Source organism: Muscardinus avellanarius (genome assembly GCF_963383645.1).
Source record: "Muscardinus avellanarius genome assembly, chromosome: 1".
NCBI classification, from domain to species: domain Eukaryota; kingdom Metazoa; phylum Chordata; class Mammalia; order Rodentia; family Gliridae; genus Muscardinus; species Muscardinus avellanarius.
The window spans coordinates 125302681-125330364 of record NC_137786.1 but is presented as its reverse complement, the minus strand read 5'-3'; the positions used below and the strand labels follow the sequence as shown (position 1 = coordinate 125330364).

At 51.8% G+C, this 27684-nt stretch overlaps 1 protein-coding gene across 1 annotated transcript; it reads right to left on the bottom strand.

Annotated features, from left to right (window-relative positions):
• Positions 1 to 333: 333 nt before the first annotated feature.
• Positions 334 to 26617, bottom strand: SLC37A2 (solute carrier family 37 member 2; the record flags this gene model as incomplete). Its single annotated transcript, XM_080719589.1, has 18 exons — positions 334 to 364; positions 560 to 624; positions 893 to 990; positions 1109 to 1187; positions 1425 to 1498; positions 1623 to 1671; positions 2498 to 2583; positions 2932 to 2994; positions 4379 to 4469; positions 4753 to 4905; positions 5169 to 5206; positions 5759 to 5925; positions 6899 to 6975; positions 7383 to 7518; positions 9428 to 9506; positions 9640 to 9733; positions 10747 to 10828; positions 26559 to 26617. The coding sequence occupies 18 exons, from the start codon at positions 26615 to 26617 to the stop codon at positions 334 to 336; spliced, it is 1521 nt and encodes a 506-aa protein (XP_080575715.1).
• Positions 26618 to 27684: the final 1067 nt, after the last annotated feature.

The window sequence follows — 27684 nt, the reverse complement described above, 5'->3', positions numbered from 1 at the left end:
CACCAGGGAAGAGGGGTCAGAGGACCTTGGTTTCAGAACGCCAGAAGGTGCTTCCAGCTCTGCCTGAGTGACTTCCAGTCTCTGCCCCCTCTTCCCTAGGGAGTGTGTCCAAAGCCCTAATGCTCTCCCTCAGGGACAGACCCCTTGGGAAATGCTTTCCAAGCACAATGTGCCACCCAGGTTGAGCCTCTGGAACTAGCTCCCAAGAAAAGAGAGAGTTGGAACAAATCACACGGGAGGGCAGAGGATTGGCATGCAGCCCATGTTCTAGTGACATGTTCACCAGAGACTTGAAGAAAATACTCACAAAAGTTGTGGGACTTGAGGAAAATACTATTTCGGGTGGGTTAGGGCCAGACTAGAGCTACAGAGACACATGGGGACAACAGAGGACAGGTTAGTGGGGCTGGGGCGGGCTGGGGCCCACGCAGAACATCAGGGAGGGGCCAAGGTCTGGGCTAGACTGGCCTTAGGAAGAGCATAGAGTCACTGGGCTCAGGTGATTCCCAAGAAAGGTGCAGTGCCGGGGCGTGGGGACTCCAGCTCTCTGGGGACTCACCCTCTGCCTTTGCTCAGGGACTCCTTCCAGGCCAGGATCTCCTTGTACACCAACCGGCAGAGGAGCTGTGAAAGTCCAGGGTGCAGAGGGAAGGGGCACCATGAGCATTGGCACATAGCTCCCAGGTCAGTTGACCAACAGCAGACTGACAGCAGAAAAAGAGGCTGACACATTATCGCTGGGCAGGGGTCGCCCCTGGGGGCAAAGAGGTTCTGAGCAAAGGACAGTTACCTCCCTGCCCCAGGACCCCCAGTGCTATGGACCTCCAGGGTTCCAGGCTGGTATAGCAGAGCATCCTCCCAAAACCCATTCATGTATCCCAAGAACTCTCACCAAGCAGGCCAGGACGTCAGCAGAGATGAGCATGTAGAAGACGTTGTTCCAGCCCGTGGGGGAGATGAGTCCAGCCAGCAGGGGCCCCAGAGCCGCGCCTACAGGGAGAAGCCTTGTGAGACGGGATCTGCACCTTCCCTGAGGGCTGTACACCAAAGGGCCTTTCCAGACACAGCTGGAGTTCAGCTGCCTGGAGCCCAAACTAGAGTCACAGACCTATGGAGCCAGTGCCGTCGATGATGGCCGTGACGGTGGACAGGGCCTTGGCATTGCCCTTCAGGCTCTGGTGAGTGCCCTGGGGAGAGAGTGGAGTGGGAGCCAGAGCTGAGTGGTGGCTCTGAGCAGGACCAGGCCTGGGGAAGGGCTCACTTGGGGGATGGCAACTGGGGCCTATGGTGGGTTCTGAGGGACTTTGAGGGTCTTGCCCCTGCAGGACAGGACAGAGGGAAAAGGAATATGGGGAAGTAGACCTGGACAGAAGCCCTGGCCAGCCCCCAGAACAGCCCCGGGCACCCAGGGGCAGGCTGTTTACCAGGTCCGCAGAGACTGCTGTGGTGATGAGCGAGTAAGGGCCGTTGACCAGGGCCCCACAGATAATCAGCATCACTGGGCCAGCAGCAGAAGGTACAGTGAGAGGTGAGGGGGTGTCACCAGCCCAGAGCAGGTGACACCCCAGGTCCAGCCCCCAGCCCTCTGCACCCTAGTGTGGCGGGCCTGCACGCCTCCTTACCTATGGAGCTGGTGATACCATTCTGGCCAATGTAATTGTACAGGTACATCTGCAGGAGGGGAAAGAGGGGCCGTCACCTGCTTACCCCAGTCTACAATAGCCCTCTCCTGTTCTGGAAGCCCAGTCGCATCCTCTCCCTCCTCCCACTCACACCCACACTCCTCAGGTCTGTAGTATCCAGAGGATGGAAGATCTAAAACATGATAATCCGGCACATGCCTGTGATCCCACCAACTCAGGAGACTGAGGCATGAGGATCTCAAGGACCAGGCCAGTGTGGGCAACCTAGCAAAACCCTGTCAACAAAGTAGCTGAGGATGTAGCTCAGTGGTAGAGTGCCCCTGAGTTCAATCCTAGTCTGTCTGTCTGTCTGTCTGTCTGTCTGTCTCTCTCTCACACATACACACACACACACACACACACACACACACACACACACACACACAGGATAATCTATTATACACACACATGATAATTATACACACACGATAATCTATTATACACACACACAATAATCTATTACACACACACACACACACACACACACATATACACACACGATAATCTATTATTCTCCCTTTCCAAAAGTCTTCTCTCATATCTGACCTCAAACTCTTTCCTTTTTCTCAGTCAAGTTCAGCAGCTAGTCTCCCTCTTCTCCACCCAGGACAAATAATCCCTTCCCTAAATCCTCAGCCCCTAGTCTCTTTCCAGGGGGTTTGCTCCTCTGTCAATCCTTGTTTCCCCTCTACCCCGAGAGGTGTGCACAGGGCTGCACAGACAAGGAGAAAGCCACAGGGCAAATGCAGACACACCCAGGTGAGAGCCCCAGGCCACGCTCACAGGCGCAGCCTTGCACGGGAGGCCATACGCACCATGGGGGCGGCCAGGATCAGCATGATGCAACATGTAGTGGCCCTGCCGTTGATGTAGTCAGAGATGAGCCCTGCCATGATCCCACCTGGAACACACACCCTCTCACACGCTGCCCCAGCAGGACCGCGCCACCCCCTTGCCTGTGCCCAGCTTGCGTCATCCTACCCAGCACTGGCCTAGGCCTAGCAGGGAGAACCCACAGAGCTTCTCCCTCCACAGCCCTCCTCTCTACCATTGCTACAAAAAAACAAACATGAAGGCCGTCTTTCTTGGGCCTGCCAGCCAGGCAGGAGTGGAAATGAGAACATGCCCTGTGGCCACCTGCCCAGGACGAGGTCCATTGGGCCTATTCCTCCTTTCTGCACCCCTAAAGAGAAGCGGAGAAAGTGCCTCCTGGCAGAGCAGAGCGGGGCAGGGCAGTGCAGGGTCTCACCTATGATGCCACCAACATCGAACAGTGTAGATAGGTTCCCAGCCTCCTTGGCACTAAAGTGAGCTGTGGGAAATATGAATATAAGGGCAGATGCCCAGGGGCCCGGGGCAAGGTCTCAAGCACCACCACCAGCAGCTTCCCTGGGGCCCCACCAGCCCCACCATGTCCTTGGAGGACGGTGCTGGGGGCCTGTGGCACACTTGATTGGCCAGGGCCAGAGTGAGTTTGCAGCAGTTTGGGACATGCTCATTCGGCCTCCTGTCCCTCTTCCCCTGCAGGATGACCTTGACCTCTTGGAAAAGCCCCTCTCCAGGGAGTCTGGGATCTGGCCCTAGAGAGAGAGACCCAGCACAAAGCCATCTTTCCCCCAGAGCCTCAGCCCAACCAGCCATTTGCCCTGCCCTGCTCCAGACCTAGTAGCAGGCCCCACTGGGAGCTCTTCCCTGCCTCCTAGGTCTCCGCTGATACACAGAGCCCGGAGACTGGCAGGGAAAAGAGACCTTGGGTCACAGGCCTTGGCTCTAGGTTTATAAAAGCCTTGGCTTGCAGCTCCACTCCCAAGGTTGACTCATACTCTGAAGTCAACATCAAGGCCACAAGACAAAGAGTCACAGAGTCACAGTGTCCTCCACGCAGCCCCAGAATGTTACCACTGTCATCCAGAGGGGCCCTCGTGTATTGCTGGGGCAAGCTATGGCTGCAGATCCGGCAGTGACTAAGCCTGTGTAGCCAGGCAGAGCTGGCCCTCCCTGCAGAGTGGAGCAGCCCTGGGTGTGGGTCCTGGCGGGCAGGTGGAGCTCTGAGGCTCCTAGGGGCCGCGAGGGTGGAGCATGCTAGGCAGAGTCTCCTCCCTCTAAGGAAAACGAGCAGAACCTGCCCCAAGTGGACATCAATGCCCCTTTTTAATTACTGCATTTATGCATCTTTGGTAGGGGCAGGGGGCGGCAGCACCACCACAGCCCCCCAGACCCCAACACAGAGGCCTCAGGCCCAGGAAGCACCCAGATGAAGAGCAGGCAGAGCCAGATTCCAGGGAGCAGGGCGGTGCCCCGCGTCTCTTCCTGGGCTGTGGGAGGTACACATGCCAAAACTTTTCTAGCGCCCCAGTCCCACCCACCCAGAAGCCAAGCAGCCAGAAGGCAGGATTCTCCTACTCAGGCTGGAGAAGAAGATGGGAGGGATACAGAACAGAGCCTTGCTTCCCAAATGCCCCACTCAACTCCAAGGGCAGAAGGTGGCTGGACTCAGGGTCTGGGGGTACTGCAAAGGCTGAGCTTCCCACTTAAATAACTAAACAAGTCCCCCCCACCCCCACCCCACCCCCATGCCCCAGCCGAGGCTCAGCGGGAACCCTGCTGTGTACTGGAACCACATGAAGAGCCACCATGATGGCCCTTTTCCCACCAGCAGTGGCCCCGGCCTCCTCAGCCCCTGTCCCGGGCCTTACCCACATTGAAGATGTACAGGGGCAGCCAGTACAGGAAGGTGTAGCTGACCAGCTTGGCAAAGAGCAGACACAGCGAGAACTCCACCACACCCTGGGGAGTGGGACAGAGGGCACAGTGGGGAGGGCCCAGGAGGTCCCTGGCCGGCCCCACTGGGACTGTCCATCACCCCCATGCAACACAACCCCCAATCCAGTGGCAGCAACCTGTCTGGGCCCTGAGCCATGCCAGGTCCATCTCCCATACCACCCCCAATATCTCCTGTGAAGAAATCCTGGACATCATTGACATCCCCAGCATCCATCTCCCAGTAGCCAAGGGAAAACTCTTGTGAGCCTTTTTCACCCTTCTGGGCCCACCGGGCAAAGTTTCTTACCGGGATCCTCAGCGCCCCCAGGAAGCTGATGGCTGCAGGCTCAGGACCCGGCTCCTTGGAACAGCTGGCTGCAGCCTCTATGCTGCTCTCCCTGCTACTGTGGGGGCTGGTCTCAGGATCTTCCAGGTTGTCCTGGTCCTTGTCGGGTCCACTCTGAGCAGAGGAGAGAAGCCCTCTCTGTGGGGGTGTCCCTGTGCCCCCCCTGCTGGAAGCTGGCCCTGGTGAGCCTGGGGGAGGTGTGCGTCTCTCTCTCTTGGGCAAGACTGGCCTTCTGCCAGGCCGACAGGGTGTTGAGGAGCCGCCCAGTGACGAGCACTGAGTCTGAGAAGACACTGGGGGCACACTCCCTGTCCTCCCCACATCCAGCCTTGCAATGGAAAGGAGGGCAGGGACGGCACCGGAGCGGCCACACTCACATGGTGTTGTGGAGGGCTGCAGTCCACGTCTTCTGGGTCTGAGAAAAAAAAAAGTCTGCTAAGAAATTTTCCAACAGGCCAGCCTAAGCTGGTGTGGGGAGCCAGCCTCACCGCCTCCAAGGTGGCCTCTCAAGTGGGGAGTGGACATCAGGGCTCAGGAGACCAGAGTTCTAGGCCTGGCCCTAACAGCTTTGTCACAACTCCCTCTTGGACTACAAAGTGGCCGTAAACCCAGCCTTGCCAACCCATGAGTGCTGGGGGATGGAGAAGAGAGTCGCCATTTGTACCTAAGAGATTAGGTCCCGTGAGTATGGCCCTTCAACTCCACCTGTCCTTCCCATACCTCTCCAACCCAACTGTTGCTGGCCCAGCGGGACCTGGGAGGGACCAAGCATTTTAACTAGACCCTCTCACTTAAACCTTTAGAAACCCTAGGAGCGCAGCTGATGAGAAAACAGAAGCTAAAACACACACAGCTGGTCCTCTAACCCCATGACCAGCGATCTTGCCAGTACATCTGGCTGCTTCTGGACAGAGACCTGAAAGCCTTCCTCGTGGGGCCCATGGGGAGGGGAAGGGGGTCTGCTCACACTCGATGAGGAAGAGGAAAGTGACCGTGCCCATGACAGCAGTGATGATGCCCGGCACCACAAACGACAGGCCCCACTGTTGGTTCACCCAGACGCCGGCAATCAGGGAGCCCAGGATGTTGCCCACGGACGTATGGGAATTCCAGATGCCCATGATGAACCCGCGTCTGGTGGGGGGGGGTGGAGAAGAATAGAAACAGTGTCTATCATAGGTCTTGAGCCTTACTAACAAGTCCCGGCCTCCAGCCTCCAGGAGGTACCGTAGACCGAGACTCTTAAAGGCTCAAAGACGCAGGGGTTTGGCTGATGTCAAGCAGGTGACAGCAAAGTCTGGGTGCCCCACGCTTGGCCTGTGTCTGAGGAGGCTCTCATCACACAGAGAATGCAGAGTTCCTGCTCTCTCTTTTCTTTTGCCCCACAGTTTCCCTCTAAAGCAGTGGGCTTCAACTGGGGGGCAAAATGGAACGCCTGGGAACATTTTTGGTTGTCTTAACTCAGGGTTTGCTGCTGGCAACTAATGGTAAGATGCCAAGGGAGGCATTAAGCCCCCTAAGGTGTGTGGTGCAGTCCCCAGGATCAAGAATTTAACAGCTCAAAAGGTCCATAGCCATGAGTGTAAGAAATCTTGCTCAGAGGCAACTTTTATTTTCTTCTTCACAAAAGCCGGTTCAAGAAAGCAAATCCAGTTCTTTGTTTATTTGTTTGTTTGTTTGTTTGTTTTGGTGCTGGGGAATGGACCCAGGAGCATTTGCCTCTGAGCTATACTCCAGGACTTATTATATTTTATTTTGAAAGTGGGTCTTAATAAGTTGCAGAGGGCCTCACTAAGTAGCTGAGGCTGGCCTCAAACCTGCAATCCACATGTCTCAGCCTCCCGAGTATGCCACCACACCCTGCACAAATCCAACTTTATAGGCCACTTTCTGTCTTCCTTCAAATGCGAGCTCATCTACTATGAGAAAAAATATAACTATGGCTGCCTGTTCTTTGGGTTGAATCCTCATCAATGAGAACACCAGCTCTGCTCTTTAACCAGGAAAACATTTCCATCCAAGCAGGTGAAAATCAGCTAATGGCGGGAGGCGCTTTCTAGTCTCAGGTGGCCCGACCTGCTCCTCCTCCCTTGGCATGCACACTTACTTCCCCTTCCCGAACCAGTTGCCCACACAGGCCACCACGGAGGGCCAGCCTGTGGTTTGCACGAGTCCATTGCAGATCTGCAGAGAGAAGAGACAGCGGTGAGACCATGTCCTGGCTGAGCTCCCTGTCCCACTGCCCTGGGTGGAGGAGGCCCGATGTCACGGCCGAGGGGCCCTCCACACCCCACACTGCAAACCTTGTCCTCCCCTCCCATGCATGTTCACACACACCCATGTCACGAGCTGGCTTTTGCTCTAGCTCAGGATTGTTTGGGCTGAGACAAGCCTCTTTGCCTCTAAGTGACCTCAGTGTAGTGCTCCAGGCGGATTCACTGAGCCCAAAATGCCAGGCTGTTGGGGATAGGCTGTCTTGGGAGCAAGGATCCAGGCCCCCATCTGCTGGGACCTGGTGGGCAGGACTCGCGGCCTCCAGGGTCCTTTCTGTGATGGGGACAAAGGCCCAAGTGCAAGATGGAGGCTCATACCTGGATGAGCAGAAAGTACCAGAGCACATGGATGTTCCAGAAATAGGCCAGGCCAAAGAGGGCGGTGAAAAGGCCGCTGAGCAACATTCCAGCCGAAAGGTAGTAGCGCAGAGGGAGCCGCTCCCCAAAAATCCCACTGGAAAAGAAGCAGTGGATGCTCGGTTAATGCCCTGCGTCCACTCTGCCACCTTGCTTCCCTCCCAACCCCATGCTGCTGAAGCCACTCTGGCCAAGGTGACCCTTGATGGCTTGAACTCGAAATCCTTTTGTTGGTGTGCGCTGCAGCTCCTCTGGTTTTTATTTATTTTTTTATTTTTGTGTGTACTGAGGATTGAACCCAGGGTGTTCTACTTCCAAGCTACACCCCCCGGCTCTTTTTACTTTTTGTATCAAAACCTAGTTTTGCTAAATTGCCACACACTGGCTGGTTTCAAACCTATGATGGTCTTGTCTCAGCCTCCCAAAGCACTGGAATTACAGGCGTGTGCCACTGTGCCCAGCTTCCTCTACGCTGCTGGCCGTACCGTTGCCCAGCTCCCTCTCTCATGGCTGACCATTTCTTGTCACTTATTTTCCTCCCAGAGCAACTCTTTTGCCGCACTTTTACGATTTTAACTACCACCTCTATGCTGTGCCAAGTAGCCCCAACAGCTTACCTCATTGGTTTCCCCCAGAGCTTCAAGATTCTTTCAGGATCCTTCTGGACATCTTTCCTTGGATTTCCCCAGAGCATTTGCAAGGCCACACTCTAAAACTTAACTCCTCGTCCACCTTCTACCACTCAGCCCCCAGCCTGGAGCTTGAAGGCAGCTGCCTGCAACTCAAGCCAGACCAGGCAGCCCCTCCGACTCTACCTGCCTCTACCCCTGAGCCTTCTTGTTTTTTGGTTTTGAAACAGTGTCTCAACTAGGTTACTAGGAGTCTTGCTGTGTTGCTGAGGCCATACCCAAACCGGCAATCCTCCTGCCTCAGCCTCCCAAGTACTAGGAATGCAGGCAGGTGCCCCCACGCCCAGCTCTGCATTCTATTTTTTAGAAGGTTCTCAGTGTGCCGACTCTTCCTTCCCTGTCACCACTGTGGAAACTGCTGGAGCCCAGCAGCGTGGGCATTTTGTCAAATGTCTCCCTGGTGTTACCTGTCTCTCTCACAATCTGAGTGACCTGTCTGAACCGTCAATCAAGGGGGCAGTCCTTCAGGGCTCTCCCTTCCCACAGCCGGATACATGGGCCTCTGCAAATGCCCCCCTCCTGTGCCCTCACATGTCCCCTCCAGGAAGCCGTCCCTAAGCCCCTCTCTTCCAGTCCCACTGAGACTCTGACTACTCTGAGCTCCCAGGGTACCCGAAGGTCCTGGAGCCTCTTCATCACTTTGTAATTAGCCGATGGTGACTGCGCGACCCTGCAGTACACATGCACTTTTATTTTATTTTATTTTGTTTGTTGGTTGGTGCTGCAGATTAAGCCCAGGGGCATTCTACCTCTGAGCTACACCCCCAAGCTTTTTTATTTTTTATTTTGAAACAGGATCTCTCTAAGTTGCTGAGGGTCCTGCTAAATTGCTGAGGCTGTCCTCGAACCTGTGATCCTCCTGTCTCAACCCCCTAAATACTGGGATCATAGGCATGCGTCACCATGCCCGGCAGCATCCGGCCTTCTTTGTTTCTGAGTCGTCAGTGAGCTCTAAGCTCGCTACTCAGATTCATACTTGTTGTGCTAACTTTAGACAGAACACCGGACAGGGTCGTCCTGGGGATCCCCATGTCCAGGGCTATCTCCAGGACCCCAGTCTACACCCATCACCGCTGCTATCTGAGGTTTCCTGGCAACCATCCCGGCAAAGGGGCCGCCAACAGCAGGAGTCGGCTAGGTCGAAGCAATGGACCAGGTGCCCTCAAGGAAGGCTGTGGTGGTCTCTGCAGAGGTCCTGACCTCCTGCCCACCTGGGGAGCTCTTGGCTTTCTCACCTCGGCCTGCCCCCGGCCAGTCCAGGGCAGGCCGCAGCTCTGAACCTTTCCCCCTCTGGATGGCCACAGGCCCCCTCTTTACCTGATAAACATGCCGATGGCATAGGCCACAAGGAAGGCGTTGTCCACGGCCCCCAGCAATTCCTTGTAGTCATCTTTGTCTGAAAGCAGACAGGAGAGATAGAGAGCTAGCTGCTTGGCTGCCCCCACCAGCAGCCCTCTCTGGCTCTCAGCAGCCCCTCCTGGAGGAAGAGGGAGTGGGGAGTGGAGGAGAGTGACAAGCTCTCTTTTTACCAAATGGCTTCCAGCTGCACGATGTGGTGTCATTGAAACTATGGGTGTCATTGGCAGGTGTGACCAGCTCCGAGCAGTTCTGGTGCAGACGGCTCTGGGGAGGCAATGGCCTGCATAGGTCAGGGGTCATGCAGCGCAAGCAGCATCTTCCTGGACTGCACCAGCACTGCTGCCCGCCACTGGACCCTTCTCCCTTCTGCCAGCACCTCCTCCAGTACAGACTGACCACAGGGCAAGGTGGCCACATTACACCCAGGGGCCCAGGGGCCCTGGCCTCCCAACCCATCCACACCCACAATGCTGCTTTCTTGAATAAACTCAAAAGGAGAACCCAAGGAAACATTTTCTGGAGAAATTCTCAGTGAGGCAGGGCAAAGAACCTGAAAACAGAAGAGATTTTTAAAAGGCCATCCGGCCAGGCGTGGTGGTGCACACTTGTAATCCCAATACTTGGGAGGCTGAGACAGGAGCATCACAGGTTTGCTGCCAGCCTACGCTACTTAGTGAGGCTCTCCACAATGGAGTGAGAACTTATTTCCAAATAAGTAGGGCTGGGGGTATAGCTCGGAGGTAGAATGCCCCTGGGTTCCATCCCCAGTGCCACCTATCCACACACAGGCCATCTGCATGACCTTCTGTGAGGTGGGGGAGGTGAGAGATCAGGCGGGGCCGCAGGGGAAGGAGTGCCACCAGCCCACAAGATAACAACTCAAATTAAGGACTGAAATTGCTAAAAACAAATTGGTTCCCCCAAACCCAATTCTGACCAATGACGGGGAAGCTGAGTAAGATTTAAAAGTCTACCTTCCAGGTGTTTGGTGGCCACTCTCTTCTAGGAACCCCTCTACCCCACAAGATGGGGAGCTGCTTCTGTCTTCTTTCTTTCCTTGACTTAAAATAAACTTCCATATTTCTATACCCTTCGTTGGTCTTTGGACTCCATTCATCAGAATCCCCTGGGCAAGAATGCTAGTAGAGACACCCGTTTCCCTAACACTGGGTGCCTAATCGGCCACCGGGGCCGGGGAAGGAGTTGTGAGGGCTGGAGACACAGGGCGTCTGCTGGCCGGGCCGATGCGTCCTCCTCCCCCCCCACCCCCACCTCACCTTCACAATGCTGATGGGCTTCCTGGACATGTGATAACAGGCATAAATGAGGAAGGTGAGCAGCAGGGTGAAGCCGCGGAACCTGCAGGAGAAGACAGGCGGCCGAGTCAGCAGGAAGCAGCGTGGGCCTGTGTCCACCCTGGCAGCCTGAGGCCTCAGCATCACCAGCTCTTTGCCTCCAGGGTCGCTTGGCAGGGGGAGCGCTGAACAAAGGCCCAGAGGCCAGGCTGAGGGTGCACAGGGCTATTTTCCTAGTTCCAACCCCTGAGACTTCTAGCAGAACCGGCCAGGCACTGCATCCTGCGGGGACACACCTGCCCAGCTCTTGCTACCGTCCATCCCCTCTGCTGCTCTACGGCCTCACCAAGGAAAGCTGCCCCGGTGTCTGTGTATACCCCAGGAGTGAGCAGGCTTCCTTAAATGTCAGAAATGACAGGAGTGGGAGGGAACTGTTGGGGGAGAAGGGTCTGTTTTCCAAGGGAGGTTGCTGCTCTCCCCTGGAACTTAGCATTGAGCAGAGAGAGGCCAGGCCACAGTTGAAGATGAGTCAGCCAGGGCAGCTGGTTGCAGAGCCAAGTCCCCTCTCTTCCCGTCTTTTCTGGACAGAGTGGTCATTCTTTCCCTCAGTGGCGCACAGGTCCTGTGCGCCCTCGCCCACCCCGTGTTCCGCTGGCCTGCGGTGGAAAGAACGGCCCAGTCAGGCCCTGCCCAGAATTTCCATGGCGTCCCAGCCCTTTCCACTCCCCTCTGCAGAGTCTGGAGGAGGAAGGACCCGCAGAGCCTGCTGAGTCACGGGCTCTGTCCCCAGCCGGGGCATCAGCTGAGCCAAGCCAGCAGCTTCTAGGCGCAGGAAGTAAGTGGAAAAGAGACCTCAGAAAGGGGCTGCGCTGGGGCTCAATGGTACCGTGTGTGCTCAGAGACCCGGATCCAACCCCCAGCACCTCAAATGAACCAAAGGAGTGGCCCCGGCCTGGGAGGAATGGGCAGACGCCAGGAAGCCTGGGTGTCTTGGCTCTTCCGATAAGGATCTCACGAGAAGGGCTGAGGACCTGGAGCCCTGGAACCATTTTTCATCCTTGGCTCCCTGACCCTGCAGGTCGACACTGGATGCTAACCCAGCCCTCTTTGGAATTCTGCCTCCAAACCCTGAACTCGCTTCCCCCAAACATGGCATGGAGCAATGCAGGCTACCATTTGTGAAATAAAGGGCATTTCGGTAAAGCCTGAATTTGGATTGGGCTACCAGAACGCTTCTAGCTTCACCCTGGACTAGGGCTTTCTACCCGGGTCTCTGTCTCCGTTTTCTCCACTGCCCCGCAGTTTATTTTCATTTGTGTTCATGTATGTTCACCCACATACGGTACTGGGGATTAAACCCAGGGGCATTCTACCTCCAAGCTATACCCCCAGCCATGTTTTATTTATTTTCTTAAATTTTAAAACAGGGTCTTGCTAAGTTGCTGAGGGTCTCACTAAATTGCTGAGGCTGGCCTCCAAACTGCAAGTCTCCTATCTCAGTTTTCCAAGGACTGGGATTACAAGCATATGACTCCATGCCCAGATCTATGGTTTTCTTACGAGAATGCAGTCACACATGCTGTTCTCTTAAAATATGCTCTTTTCTTAAAATTTTTCAGTATACTTCCATTCCATCAATAATAAAGTTCCAGAGCTGGGTGTGGTAGTTCATGCCTGCAATCCTAATAATTAGGAGGCTGAGACAGGAAGATGGAGGATTCAAGGCCGGCCTCAGCAACTTAGTGAGGCCCTCATCAACTTAGCCAGACTGTGTTTTAAAATAAAAACATAAAATAGAGCTGGGGGCATAGTTTAGAGATAGAACTCTCCTGGGTCCAATCCCAAAACTACCAAAAAAAAAAAAAATGAAGTTCCAACTATGTAGTTTGAATTTCACATTTCAAGACCCAGCCTTCCAGAGTAGCAGTTCCCAAAGACACCTGGATGTGTCGCAGAGGCCTCCTAGGTCTTGAGTCCCACAAGGAAGCTGGGCTACCCCAAGCGCCTTTCACTGTGACTAACATTAGCCAAGTCAATGGCACCAAAACTCTCTACCAGTTGCCATATGGCTCAAAACTCCTAACTCAAGAACTTCTAGAATCTGCGGAAAATTCTCTGCGAGAATTTGGAGAGAGCAACCAGCTGACCTTTTGCAAAGAGCAAGAGATGATGCAAGCAAAACACAGCACTATGGGTAACGGCCACCCCTGCCCCTGCCCAGGACACCGCCCGGTCCAGGGCAACAGTGGAAAGCTGTACGCAGTGCCGCTCACACATTCGCCGGACGAACCTTTTTTTGCCTCTGATTTCCTTCTCAGCTGATGAGTGAATACATGATCATGCCTACCTTCCTCTCTAGGTCCTGATGGCACCTTTAAGACCCCCGGGGTTCATCTGAGTCTACCTTCATGGCCACATAGAGGTGCCAGGGCCTTTGCCAGGATGTGTGGCCACTGACTGTAGTGACAAATCAGATTCTCTCTGGGTCTGAAAGATCTCTGGGCCCCACTGGGACCCTGGACAAGCCCAGTTATGGAGCCTAGTGCTGACCGAGAATTCAGGCTTCCCCACAGCAGATACACAGGCCCAGAAGCTGGACAGAAACCAAGATGGTCCGGAGGACAGCCTGGCCATGGCAGCCTCTTCCCTCCCCACTCCCAACATAGCTGCCAACCGAGGAGGGCCTCAACCCACCCTTCCCTCTCTCCTGGCTGTGGTCCTGGGTGTTCTTCCATATCTCCTCGATGCCCTTTTATCTCAGTCCTATCCCTTCCAACCTTGGGCTGGAGGAGCTGTGCCAGAGGGCAGACATACTCACGCTCATTTCTAACATCCTGATTCTCTTGGCAGAAGCAAGACTGCTCCTCGCCCGCCATCTGCCTCCTGTGTCCCAGGGATCTGGAGGCAGCAATAGGGATCCTAAGAGGGGTCTCTGCACCCCTGGAGCTCACAGGCAAGGGGGGATAGACAGACTCGGTGCAGCCACGCTATAAAACAGGGAAGCCCTGCTTGACACAGGAGTGCAGAGGAGGGACACCGGCCCCAGCAGGTTGGGAGCCTTGTCAGGAAAGGATGCCAGAGATGAGGCTTCAGTTAAATCTTCAAAAACAAGCTGGAGGTGGCCAGTGACCAGGCTGGGCAGGAAGATGTGCCAGGGAGAGGAAGCAGTGCACGCAAAGGCACGGAGGCGTGAAATAACACTACCTGTTTGGGGAACTCCCAGAAGGTGGGGCTGAGCCAAACGCACAGGCAGAAGTGGCGGGGAAGGAGGCATGGTGGAGTTGGGGCCCGGGCTTCCTAGGTTGGGGTGCTCCGGACACCAATCAGGCCAAGCCACAGGATGATCCGGGGTCCTGCCCTGTTGGTTCTGGGCAGAAGCCCAGGCAGCCTCCCCACTGCATTGCAGGGCCCCTTCCCTGTGCCTTCTCCATCCCACCAGCTGCTCCTGGGCACACAGTGGATCTCAGGGCCCCCTGGCTGATGTGGTTCAAGGAGGTAATTCTATAAGAGAAAAAATCCAAGACTCAGGAGTCAGGCCAAAAGCTGGTTTCATTCCTTAAACCTTTTCACTCCTCTGAAAAGCAGTTTATCACCTTGGCATAGAACTACTGACAGATTAGTGAGATGGTGTCTGTTACTGTTTTCTAGCATTCCTGGCATCTAGCCGGCACTTAGAAGTAGCAGTTAGAATGGTTTCTGAGTTGCAGATAGATGAGGAAGAAGAGCTGGAGGGTGGGAACAGGCTGCTGCTCTGTCCCAGGAGGCCGACACCAGATGCCTCTGGACCATGGGAGTTGCAGGGAGAACCCCAGCTCAGGATGCACCTGGGTCTCCAAGAACACAGGTCTGAGGCTACTAGCACCCTGCCCCTGCCTGGGTGGGTGGGGTGCCTATGGGGGAGCCTTCAACGTTACCCAGAGGCCTGGCTGGAGGGAGCCTCCCCATTCCTCCCTCGGGCACAGGGTCTGCATAGGTCTGTTGACCTGTGCTTTCCCAGCCCTGACTCCTCTAGGTGCCGACTTGACCTACACCCAAGAGAAAACCAGCTCCCCGGGAGAGGGGATGACTCCTGGGATCCAGGAGGTCTCAGCTGTGCTGTGTGGGACCAGGCCTGGCACTGGTTTCCGGCGGGACTCCTGGCCTGGCCTCTGGGTGGACAGAGAGCTGAGGTCAGGGGCATGGTGCACAGGGGCCAGTCTTTGTCCTAGTCCGGTGCTTTCATGCCCCTCTGTGTGTGATCGGGCTCGGGGCTGGGTGAGGCTGAGGCCCTGAGGCCTGGGCTGCCAGCCTCACTCACAGGCCAGGCAGTTGACACCTTCCTGCAGCAGGCAGATGTGGCTTTCACTTCTCTCCTCGGTCAGTCCCTGGAGAATCAAGAGCCCTCAAAAGGAAGCTGGGTGGGAAATGTGCAGGCATAAGGGGAGCCATGTGGCCAACTGCAGGCCAGGGCTCCCAGGCCCGTCCAGGCAAGGCTGGCACTTCTTAGAGTTCTACCACCAGATACTGGTTACTAAATAACCAAGTCAGTGGGGGGGGGGGGACCAGCTATCGCTTAACTATAGCTGACAATCCAACTTATTCTCTCCAAGGAGCAATAGCTTTATCGATCTTGTTAAGACTTTGCACTGAGAATCCTTGTGGGGTAGAACAGGGAACAGTGTGTGAAAACAGCAACAGATAAAAATCCAGCAAACACCCCTCCCCCAGGCCCTGTCACCACTACCACTCGGACAAAAAATAATCATAATAAAACAACGCAGTAAGAACCAGCACAGCGAGGGGCTCCAGCAAGACATCCCTGTTCCCCGAAGCCCCTTCTTTGCCTTGCGACCACTTTGCCAACAGCCCTGATTACCAGAAGGCCAACGGGGACTAAAACTTCCTCAGTGACGGGGCTGCTCCAAGGTGCCCGGGGCTGCCCAGGAGGCCACGGATGACAGCTGGGTCTTCGGTGGCTACAGGTGACCTTGGCACTTGCCCTGAGGAAATGAACTTAGTGGCCTATTCTCGAATGAACTTAGTGGCCTGTTCTCGGGTGTTCCTGTTCTGGGGTCAGCAGATCTGGACGCAATAGGAGGGCTGGGCACACTAAGAACCCAGCCCGGCCAATGGTAGCAGTGCCACCACCCCGGCCCCCTCCCAGCCCTCCACTGACATCGGGAGATAGCCAGCTGGGAACAGATACCACAGGGGCAGAGTCCTGAGCCAGACCTCAGTGTACAAGATGGGAAGGGGGCAAGCCAGGCTGAGAGGGCCTCTGAGGTCCTAGGGGGCAGAGTTCTCTTGGGGATGGTCCAAGAAATCCCATGCTTCTTGACCCCGTCCTCTGGTTGGGACTTGGACACTTGCTCTGAGAGATGGAGCGACAAAGAACTTCCCAAGACCCTTCTCAGAGGAACCATTCATTGTAGCCACAGGAATCCAGAACTTTCTAGGAAAAAAATAGATGATAAGATGATGATTCTTTATTAGCAAAGAGGAAAATATATAATGGATTGTTTTTCTATGAGAAGAAAGCTGAATAGGGGAGCTCAGGAAGCTGAGACAGAAGGATTGCAGGTTCAAGGCTAGCTCCAGCAATTAGCAAGACCTTCAGCAACTTAGGGAGATCCTGTTTCAAAATAAAAAGGGCCAGGGTGAAGCTCAGAGGTAGAATTCCCCTGGGTTCAATCCCTAATAAGCCCCTAAATAAGAAAGCCAAATAGTAAAATCTTGTGCTCAGACAGAAAGAAAAGAATGGCTTTCAGCTACAGCATAAGGTCTCACTTGGGCAATTGGGACAGCAGTGGGAGAGTGTGAGTTTGTGGGGTTCAGAAGGGCCAACGCAGCCAAGCTCCCCGCTTTTCTGGGGAAAGGCTGTGTGATCGGCACAGATGGGTGCAAGGAGACTGCAGCAGCAAGATAAGACGAGGCCTTTCCTCAGGAGTCCCTGGAGGCCCACACTTTGCCCTTGCCTCCTCCCAAGCATGAAGGACGTAGGTGATGGAGCCAGAGCCAGGGGCCATAGGAGAGCAGGAATGGGGCCCTCGCCACAGTCCCCACGCGCACGCCAATGGACGATCCCAAGAGGGCTCTGGCTCTGGCGTCCGGCCTCAATTCTGTTGTTACTTTGAGACTGCCCAACTCTGACCTCGGCACTTAGTTGGTTTAGCTCAATTGAGCCTTGGCCAACAAACTGAGTACTTCAAACCTTTGTTGCTATCTAGACTGGTCCACAGGGCCTGAGTCAGAGAGTGCTGCACCCAAGCCAGTGAGGTGCACACCAGTCTGCCCCTTACAGAGAGAAAGAGGAAACAGTGGGGTGGAAGAGGAAGCGCAGAAACCAGCTTCTGGAAAGAAGGCTGCTGTCACATGGGGGTGAGGAAGAGACTGCAGGGTCACATGCCTGGCCAGGCGGAGGCAGGGCGGAGAATGGTAGAGCCTTCAGGTCCCGCTGGATCCCCCGGTCCTCACAGCAGCAGCAGCTGCCCATCACAGCTCATGTTTGTTTATTTGTTTATTTATTTTGGTACTGAAAGCTGAACTCAGGGTCAGTACACCTCCAGCCCCATTTTATTATTATTATTATTATTAATTATTATTATTATGTGGGGGGGGGGTCTGGGGAAGGAACCCAGGGGCATTCGATCTCCAGGCTACACACCCTGCCGTATGTTTTATTCTTTATTTTGAAACTAGGTCTCACTGAGTTGCAGAGGGCCTCACTAAGTAGCTGAGGCTGTCCACGAACCGTGATCCCCCTGTCTCAGCCTCCTAAATGCTGGGATTACAAGCGTGCGCCACCACACCCAGCTTTTATTTTTTTTATTTTGGAAAAAAGTCTTGCTACGTTGCTAAGAGTCTCATTAAACTGTTGAAGCTGGCCGCGAACCTGAGACCCATCTGTGTCAACCTCTCAAGTACTGGGATTGCAGGGGTGCAGTACTGTGCCTGGCTCACAGATCATTTTAAGCAGCTTTCTGCTGCCCTTGCCAGGCACCATTTTGTAGGAATCAGGACAAAATTTCAAGAGAAAGCTGCATAGGCAAGCATCTGGGGCCCAGACCTGATCCAGGGCCACGGCAGAACTGGGAAAAGGATATCAGACTTAGGCCACAAAAGGCCGCGTCTTCATTTCTGGGTCTGCTTCTCCCTGTGACTTTGGGTACAACTTGTTGAATCTGTTTCAGTCTGACCTTCTTTGGAATCAGAGAATAACACAGGATCGTTAAGAGGATTAAACAAGATGAAGTGGGTGTGAAAGTACCTGGCCCACCCGGTGTTTCTCTTGGTGTGTCCTGTGTCCTCTTGGCTGACACCACAGGGCACAGCCATCTGTCTGAGCTGTGGCCGCCAGCTCGGCCTCAGCCGTACTCAGCTGTTGTGGGAAGATTAGGGCATGGGGAAAGCAGAGGCAGCATGGACCTTCTCAGCTCCTGTTCCCCTCCACACCCATTCCTGCCCATCCAGCTCCTGCATCACCCTGTCCCCTCCCATCCCCACCCATTCTCCCTCACAGGGCCCCAGAAAACGAGCCCAGCCCCGTGGGCAGCCACCACCACACTCATTTCTCTGGAAAGATGCCCAGGGTTCCAGGTGCCCCAGATGTGCCCATGTAGATGCTGACGACGAAGGCAGGAGTGTGACCAGGCCCGGGGCCAGGGAATCTCCAGGTGCTTGGTGGCTCAGCAACGCCATGGGCAAGGTACCACCCCAGCCAGGCAGAAGTTCTGATGAGGAGGAGGAACAGCTGCTGGGCAGAAGCTCTCCAGAGGCTCCGGCTGTGCCTGGGTGTAAGTGTCTCTGTACCCACAATGCTACCTGCCTCCACCTCACCTCCAAGGACTGCCCCCTGCATGTCACATACCTGCCAGCCGGAGCTCCCTCTTACCAGTCCTGGGAAAGACTTCCAAATCTGCTACGTCAAAGGCTACCTTCTCCCCAGCAACCAGGAAATACTGAGCATGTTATGCACTGGGCTGAGTGCTTTCAATAGCTTCTCGTTTAATTTCATTCAGACCCTGAGATATAGGTACATCATTATTTCCCTTTTGTAGTCAAGGGAATGGAGCCTTAGAGCGACTAAGTGATTTGTCTCAGGCCAAATGGCCAGGCTACCTTCTTCCTACAGTGGGAAGACCACGGGGTCAGGCGTCAGACCAACCCTGATTCAAACTCCAGCTCAGTCAAATACCTGCTAACAGGCTACATAACTCTCTGTGCCTCAGTTTACCTATGTGTGCCACAGGAAACTAACACCTTATAGTTCTATAGGAATTACAAATGAACGATGCCTGGCAAAAAATAGTAGAAAAATGAATAGAATAATAGGAATAATTAATGTTTACTTGATGTTGAATATAAGCCGGGCATCAATCTAAGTATTTTATACATAGTACCTTATAGTATAGCTCGGAGGTAGAAAACCTCTGGATTCCACCCCCAGTACCACCAAAAAAAAAAAAAAAAAGAAAAGTCCAAGGCCCATGGCCAATCCTCCAGCTTCTTATGCTGTTTTCAGAACATCTATCTCAATGTTTTCCTTGAGGACATGTGAAAACAGTAAATTTGACAGAGTTTTCATTTTAAAATACACTTTTATTTTTTTTTTAATTAAAATAAATTTATTCCTCCCAGGCATGGTGGCACATGCTTGTAATCCCAGGATTTGGGAGGTGGAGACCGGAGGAATGAGGTTCGCAGACAGCCTCAGCTACTTAGTGAGGTCCTCTGCAACTCAGTGAGACCCTGTATCAAAATAAGGAATAAAAAAATAGGGGTGGGGGTGTGGCTTGAAGGTACAATGCCCCTGGGTTCCATCCCCAGTACCATAAAAAAATTAAATTTATTCCTAACTGATACATAAACATAATAACGTATATTAATGTGGACTAACATGATGTTTTGATAAATATGTACATTGTATAATATTTATATTATATCTATCTCCTCAAACATTTATCATTTCTTTATAGTGAAAATTCTCATATGCTTTCCTCTAGCTTTCTGAAATGTACATTTTACTGTGTGTGTGTGTGTGTGTGTGTGTGTGTGTGTGTGTGTTACTGAGATTTAACCCAGTGGCATTCTACCTCTGAGCTACAACTCCATCCCTATTTTATTTTAATTTTTTGTCGTACTGGGGATGGAACCCAGGAGCATTCTACCTCCAAGCAACACCCCTAGCCCTATTTTTTTATTCTTCTTATTTTGAAACAGGGTCTCACTGAGTTGCAAAGGGCCTCACTAAGTAGTAGCTGAATAGCTGAGGCTGTCCACGAACCGTGATCCTTCCTGTCTCAGCCCCCTGAATGCTGGGATTACAAGCATGTACCATCACGCCCGGCTTGTTTTTTTTTATTTTGAAACAGGGCCTCACTAAGTCACTGAGGTTGGCCTTGAACCTGCTATCCTCCTGTCTTAGCCTCCCAAGTACTCCAATTACAGTATGCGCCACCATGCTTGACTTCGACAGAATTAATTTCTAATTTTATTTCAGACCTTAAGACTTTATCCTGTTTGCTTCCACTCTAAGTTTATATTTTATTTAGCACAAGAACTATGAGCTGGATTAACTTTCATCCATAATAATACCATCAACAGTTAGGAAGGAAGAGCCACCAGTTTTGCATGTTTCCATACTGGAAACAATTGCCAAGCAATTTGCAGTCATATCCTCTAATCATAATCACAATCTCATAACACCCTGGTTGCCAGACATGCTCAGAGAGGCAGATTTCTTCAAAATCAACTCAATTGACTTCTAAAAGACAGAGTACATATGAAGCATCACCTGTTGACACTTAATACACAGCGCAGTGCCTTCTGAAATTGCTAAGTTATGAGCTGGGCGTGGTGGTGCACGCCTGTAATCCTGGTACTTGGGAGGCTGAGATAGGAGGATCTCAGGCTTAAGACCGATATCAGCATTTAGCAAGACTCTCAGGAAGCTAGTGAGACTGTTTCAAAATAAAAAAATAGCCGGGTGTGGTGGCACACACTTATAATTCCAGTACTTGGGAGGCTGAGACAAGAGGATTGCAGGTTCAAAGCCAGCCTCCACAACGTGGCAACGCTCTCAGCAACCTAGTGAGACTCTGTTTCCAAATTAAAAAAAAAAAAATCAGGCTTAGGGCATAGCTTGGAGATAGAATGCCTCTAGGTTCAACTCAGTACGAAAATAAAATAAAATAAGTAGGGTGAGGGTGTAGCTCAGAAATAGAACAGTCTTGGGTTCAATCCTTAATATCAAAAATAAATAAATGAAAAAGGGCTGAAGGTGTGGCTCAGTGGCAGAATGCCCCTGGGTTCAATCCCCAGTACCTCCCCCCAACACACAGCTAATTTGTGTATATGCAGCCCTGTTCCAGCTTAGCGTGGAGAAGATAGGGCCATGACTTAGGTCTCTGCGTTCAGTGCATCAGTGCACCTGCAGCAGAACTGCACCTCACTTGATGCTTGATGGGAGCCCATCCTACACTCATCAAGAAGGAAGCAAAAGCTATCGTGTTCCCTCCACCAGCCGCTCGAGGTCGATCATATTTGAATATACTGTCATATACACCCTCAAGACCACCTGATTTACTGGTGAAGGAAACTGAGGCTCCCCAAAGTTAACTACGCAAGGCACACAGTGGTGGAGATTCTAGCCTGTCTTAAATCTGAGAGACGTTGAAGAACACAGGAGTTGAATCCACACTTTAAAACATGCAAGGGAGCTGGGGTGGTGGCACACACCTGTAACCCCATACTTGAAAGGCTGAGACAGGAGGATCGCAGGTTCGAGGACAGTCTCAGGAAGAAGTGAGACACTCATCAACCTAGTGAGACCCTGTTTTCAAATAAAAAACAAATCAGGCTTGGGGTGTAATGTGAAGGTGAATACCTCTGTGTTCAATCCCAATAACACACACACACACACGCACACACACACACGCACAGCGCGCGCACACACAAAGACATGCAAGGGACTTGTGTGGCTGTAGAAAGCTGTGTTGTATGTATCCTGGGCACTTCTAAAATGCCGATATGTGACAGACTGCTTATAATGATCCAGCCTCCCTGCCTCTATTTTCTTTAAAATATGTTACTTTGGGCCGGGCGTGGTGGCGCACGCTTGTAATCCCCGCGCTTGGGAGGAGGAGACAGGAGGATCACGCAGGTTCGAAGCCAGCCGCGCTGGCGTAAGAGACCCTGTTTCAAAAATATAAAATAGGTCTGGGAGTGTAGCCCGGAGGTAGAAGGGCTTCCAGGAACCCCAGTACCACCAAAAAAAAAAAAAAAAAATGTTACCTTGGATAAAAGATATGAGTAACATAACAAATTATATTCTAGTAGGTACAACAGTGGCAGAGAGGAACAACTTTGTATACATGGTAATGAGATGTGTGTTTATTTATAAGGGAAGGAAAGCAGTTTTTATCCTCAAGTAAAACTACTGGTTGTTCCAGAAAAGATGAAGAACAGTGAAAGATAAAACCCAAATGGATAATTTTGTAGGTTTATAAAAATGGAAATTTGATTTGCCTTGGATTACCGTAGGGGCAAATGATGAGCTGAAAAGAAGCAATTAAATACGTTATAATTCTTCTAAAATTGACTCTGTTTTGATGAATTTATTCATATTATTATTATTTATTATTTTTGTGGTAATGGGGATTGAATCCAAGGGCATTCTACCTCCAAGCTATATCCCCTGTCCGATTTTTAATTCTTTATTTTGAAACAAGGTCTCACTAAGTAGCTGAGGCTGTCCACAAACCATGACCCTCCTATCTCAGCCTCCCAAATGCTGGGATCACCATGCCAGGCTTTAGTTTTTATTTTGACACAGGGTCTTGCTAAGTTGCTGAGGCTGGCCTCGAACCTGAGATCCTCCTGTCTCAGTGTCCCAAGTACTAGGATTACAGGTGTGCCCCACACACCCAGCAGGGTACAGACTTCTGATAGCATTACTTGGACTACTGTAAGAACATAGTGGACAAGTTAGAAGTTCTAGGCCTCTTGTTAAGAAACAGAGCGTGTGTGTGTGTGTGTGTTACTGGGGATTGAACCCAAGAGTATTCTATCACTGAGCTACATCCCCAGCTCTTTTTAATTTTCATTTTGATACAGGGTCTTGCTGACCAGCCCAAGTTGGTCTCAACTTGGGATCCTCCTGCCTCAGCCTGAAACGAATGGGTTTATGACATTGCAAACCCAAGATGTGGTGGAACAGAATCAGTCATGTAGAACTAAATGAACTGATGAGGGACGACTGCCATTTATGTTTAAATATTGTTCTAGTGTTCCATTTTCAGAATGTATGTAAGGAACCTTTGTCTTTCTTCTTAAGTGATCGGCAACCCGCAACAATTTAGGAGATTGCTTTTTTTTGTAAATGAAATAAAACATTAGTAAATATCTTTTTCTCTCTATACAGCTCTTCTGAATTCAGAAACTCTCATTGTATCTTCTTGCTTTTTGTAGCAACAGGGAAATTTGCAAATGTTCAGTTAGAAAATCAACCCCCCCCCCACTCTGTTAGAAATAATGCAGCCACAGCCTTGTCTGGAAAGTTGTACCTGACAAGGATGTCCATTTAATCAGATATAATCAGCCCCTTTCAAGGAACTAAGGTTCACTGTTTGGAGCCAATACTAATAAAACGTTCTCAAGTAAAGTGGCTTACTGGGTTTTTAGCCTTACAGGCAAAAAGAAAGGTCACTTGTTTTTGTCTAGCCTTGGAAACTTAATGTTTTGAGGACTTTGAGAAGAAAGAATTTGCCCAAATTTATATCAGTCCATTTCTTGGTGCAGCTTCCTAATCTCAGGACAAAAAATAAGAAAAGGCTTTAAAAGTCCAATCTAGGATCCCTTATGAAAACTTCCGGCAAAGCAAATTTAACCAGACCTGTTAATTAACACTCTTGCTATACTTAGGTGAATATGAGATAAAATTGAATAAGAACATTATATTTTGTGACCTAGAATAATCTTTCTTGGAGTTTTTAAAATAAAAACAGGATTTGGTGAAGGGGGTGAAGACTACGCATTGCCTAGAGAAAACCTCTCCAAATTATTTGCATCCAGTCTTTCATTTATCTGGTTCTTGCTCTTCAATGACCTTGAGCCTTCTACCCCAGCCCCTCGGTGGTGCTGGTGATTGAACCCAAGGGTGTTCTAGGGTGAGCTACAACTCCAGCCCTTTTTATTTTGAAACAGGGTCTCACTAAGTTGCTGAGGCTGGCTGTGAACCTGTGACCCTTCTGTCCCAAGTATTGGATTTCCACAACCAGGAGCCACAAGCAATATAACAATTCTTTGAAGTGGTAGCTAACTAATCTATCATATCATATGTATATGAATGATAATTTATATAGCCTTCTATCCTATCCTGTGGAAAGATCAGCATTAAGATTCCTGACCTGTGCCATGTTCTTGGGATTTTTTTTTTTTTTTTTTTTGTACTGGGGACTGAACCTAGAGCATTCTACCTGTGAGCTATACCTCCAGCCCTTTTCTTATTTTGGAACGGGGTCTTGCTAAGCTGCTGAGGGTCTTGTTAAGCTGTTGAGGTTGGTCTCAAATCTTCAGTTCTCCTATTTTAGTCTCCCAAATACTGGAATCACAGGCTTGTACCACCATGCCCAGCACCAGCAGGATTTTACTTTAAAAATTATGGTAAAATATACTTAACATAAAATCATAAAATTTACCATTTTAACTCTGTGTGTGTATGTGTGTGTGTGTGTGTGTGTGTGTGTGTGTGTGTGTGTGTGTGTGTTTTACTGGTGATCAAACCCAGGGGCACTCTTCCACTGAGCTACCACCCCAGCCCCATTTACATACATACATACATACATACATACATACATACATACATACAGTCTCCTTTAGCTGCCTAGGCTGGCCTCCTACTTGTAGTCCTCCTGCCTCAGCCTCCCAGGTTTCTGGGATTACAGGCATGCACCAAAACACCTGCCCCCCCCTCTTTTTTGTGGCACTGAGGATTGAACCCAGGGATCTTCTACCTCTAAGCCCTATTTCTATACTCCAAACTTTTATCTTTTAATTTTGAAACAGTCTCATTAAGTTATGGAAAGTTTTATGAAGTTGCTGAGGCTGGCTGTGAACCTGCAATCTTCCTATTTCAGCCTCCCAAGTACTGTGTTTACAAACATGAGCCACCACACCCAGTACCACCTGGCCTTTTTAACCAGCACAGTCATGTTAGTTGTTCTACCATGGCCACCATCGCCACCATCGCTACCATCACCACCACGACTACCATCACCACCATCCAGAAGCAGAAGTTTTTGCATCTCTGCACTCTGGAAATCCCAGTAAATACCAACTTTGGGGATTCTCTTTTGAGAATTTGATTATAACATCTTCTGTCTTCTTTACTATGATAAAATAAAATCTTTAACATGTTCATTTTTATATTCTTAGGACAGTCATAATTTTATCTTTTCCTAAAAAAAAAAAAAATCTTAACAGTCTCAAACTCAAAAGAGCCAGGTAAATAATCATGAGTGAAGAGGTTGTAAGTGACAAGTACTGTCACCAATTCAAAGTGCTTAGGTGACCAAGGATTCTCATTTGCCCAGGACTAAGAGGGCTGAGAAGACTTTCTGGTTTAAAACCAAGACAATAAACCCGGTGTGGTGGCTGTTGCTTGTAATCCTAGTACATGGGAGGCTGAGACAGGATTGTAGGTTCAAGGCCAGTCTCAGCAATTTAGTGATGCTTTCAGCAATTAAGTTAGACCTTGTTTCAAAATAAAAAATAAAATAGGGCTGAAGGTTTAGCTCGGAGATAGAATGCCTCTAGGTTCAATCTTCAGTGCCACAATAAACAAACTAACAAACAAATAAAACCTGGACAAATCTGTCACTCTAAAAGTATAGACTTGCCCAACTTAAAGGGACTTTTAGCTCCTATTAATTTAATTTGGGCATCACTATGTCATCTGTTTTTCAAGAGAAGCCAAGAATCTGGTACTTTTGTTAAGATTTATTTATTTATATTTATTGTGGCACTGGAGATTGGACCCAGGGGCATTCTACCGTCAGCTACATCCCCAGCCATATTTTATCTTTTTTATTTTGAAACAGGTCTCGCTAGGTTGATGAGAGTCTCACTGCTTGCTTGAGGCTGTGTTTGAGCTTGCCATCCTCCTGTCTCAGCTTCCCAAGTACTAGGATTACAGGCGTGCGCCACCAAACCAAGCTTTGTTAAGTTTTAGAGTTTGTAAATAACGGCAACAAAATATTAAAAACACTGCAGATTAATCAAACTGCTCCAAATTGCTGTGATGATGAACCACCCACCACCGACCCAGGTGGCTTCCTTGCGGGAGGACAGCTCGGGGTGACCATCGGCGGTGGCAGTTTCAGCTCTGCTTCCAAACACATGCCCTGGGGTGTCTCTCAAGGCCTGAACCCCGTTCCTGCAAGCCCCCACATCACCACTGAGTTCTGAATTCTGAGTCACCCAATGGCTAAAACAAACTGAACGGAACATGCGGTGCCCAGTTTTCACCTCCACCCCGTGGCCTCGGTCTTCAGCCAGCGAGTCCCTGCGCCCCGGGCGCTCTGGGGTAAGAAAGCGGGGCGCCCTGAGGTGCCCGGGCATGTGTCTGGAGATGAGGATGGCAAAGGGGGTAAGATGGAGATCCCGGGCGGCCTGTCTTCACCGGTGTCACGAGGAGCCAGCCCGGGGAGCACGGAATAGGCTGGGGTCTCTGAAGGATCTCGGAGCCAGACGGGCCGGAGCCCCCGCCCGGCCGCGGGTCGCCGGGAGCCCGCCCTCCCCGCCGCCCACCAGCTCACCAGCTGTCCCTGGAGAAGGAGCGCAGGAGCCAGACGCCCGGAGCCAGCGAGGACCGCATCTCGCCCGGCCTGCGCCCGCAGCTGAGCGGATCGCGGACGGCGCAGGCCCGCGGGTCCCGGGTTTAAATGCCCGCGGGCGGCCCGCCCAGACCCGGCGGGCGCCGGAGACCCGAGCCTCCGCCCCTTTGCCCGCCCCGCGCCCGCGGAGCCGCCGTCCCGGCCGGCCGCGCTCCCCCGCGCCCCTCTCCTCGCGCGCGCCCCCTGCCCGCAGCTCTGGAGTTTCCCGGCTGCTCCTGCGCGGCGCTTTCAGTCTCCGCCCCGGGAACTGAGAGCCGCAATTCCAGATGTCCGCTGAGTGACAGCTCGACCAGCCGCCGCCTGCAGGGGGCTGCCTGGACTGAGAAGTCATGGGCTGACCCAGACGGGGAGCGGGGGCACGCTGCGGGGGACAGCTGGCACCCAGTGTCCCCCACATCTTGCTGGTCTGAGTGTGAGCGCCCCTTTGGGAGCCCAGATGGTTTTTTCAGGGAGAGGAGGCAATATTTGTCCCCAACCTCAACTTCCAGGCCTCAGCTTCCTGCCCTGCTCAGATTGCAGACTATTTCACTAGCCAGAAGCCTTCCCCAACCCCCAGTTCCTACAGTGACCACGTTACAGGCTCCCCTGTTCTCCTTTCTGGAGTTAGGCAGCCAGGCGGCAGTGAAGAGCTACCAGGACAGCCTCCCCGTGTTCAGAGGGACAGCCTCTATCCCGAGATGTCGCCATATTTCTATCTACAAAAAGAAGACATTTCTCTTTTTATTTTTGTGGTACTGGGGGTGGAACCTCATGGCTATAACCGCCAGACCTGTTTTATACTTTATTTGGAAACAGGGTCTCACTAAGTTGCTGAGAGCCTCACTAAGTAGCTGAGGCTGGCTTCGAACCTGTGCGATCCTCCTGACTCAGCCCCAGGTCCCCATCTGGGTCAGCCCACAACTTCCCAGTCCAAACAGCCCCCTGCAGGCAGAGGCAGGTCGAGTTGTTACTCAGCTGACATCTGGCGCTGGGATTACAAGCCTGCGCCACCACGCCTAGCTAAAAAGAAGACATCTTGAGACCCTTTCATAGGAACCCAAGGGTTAAC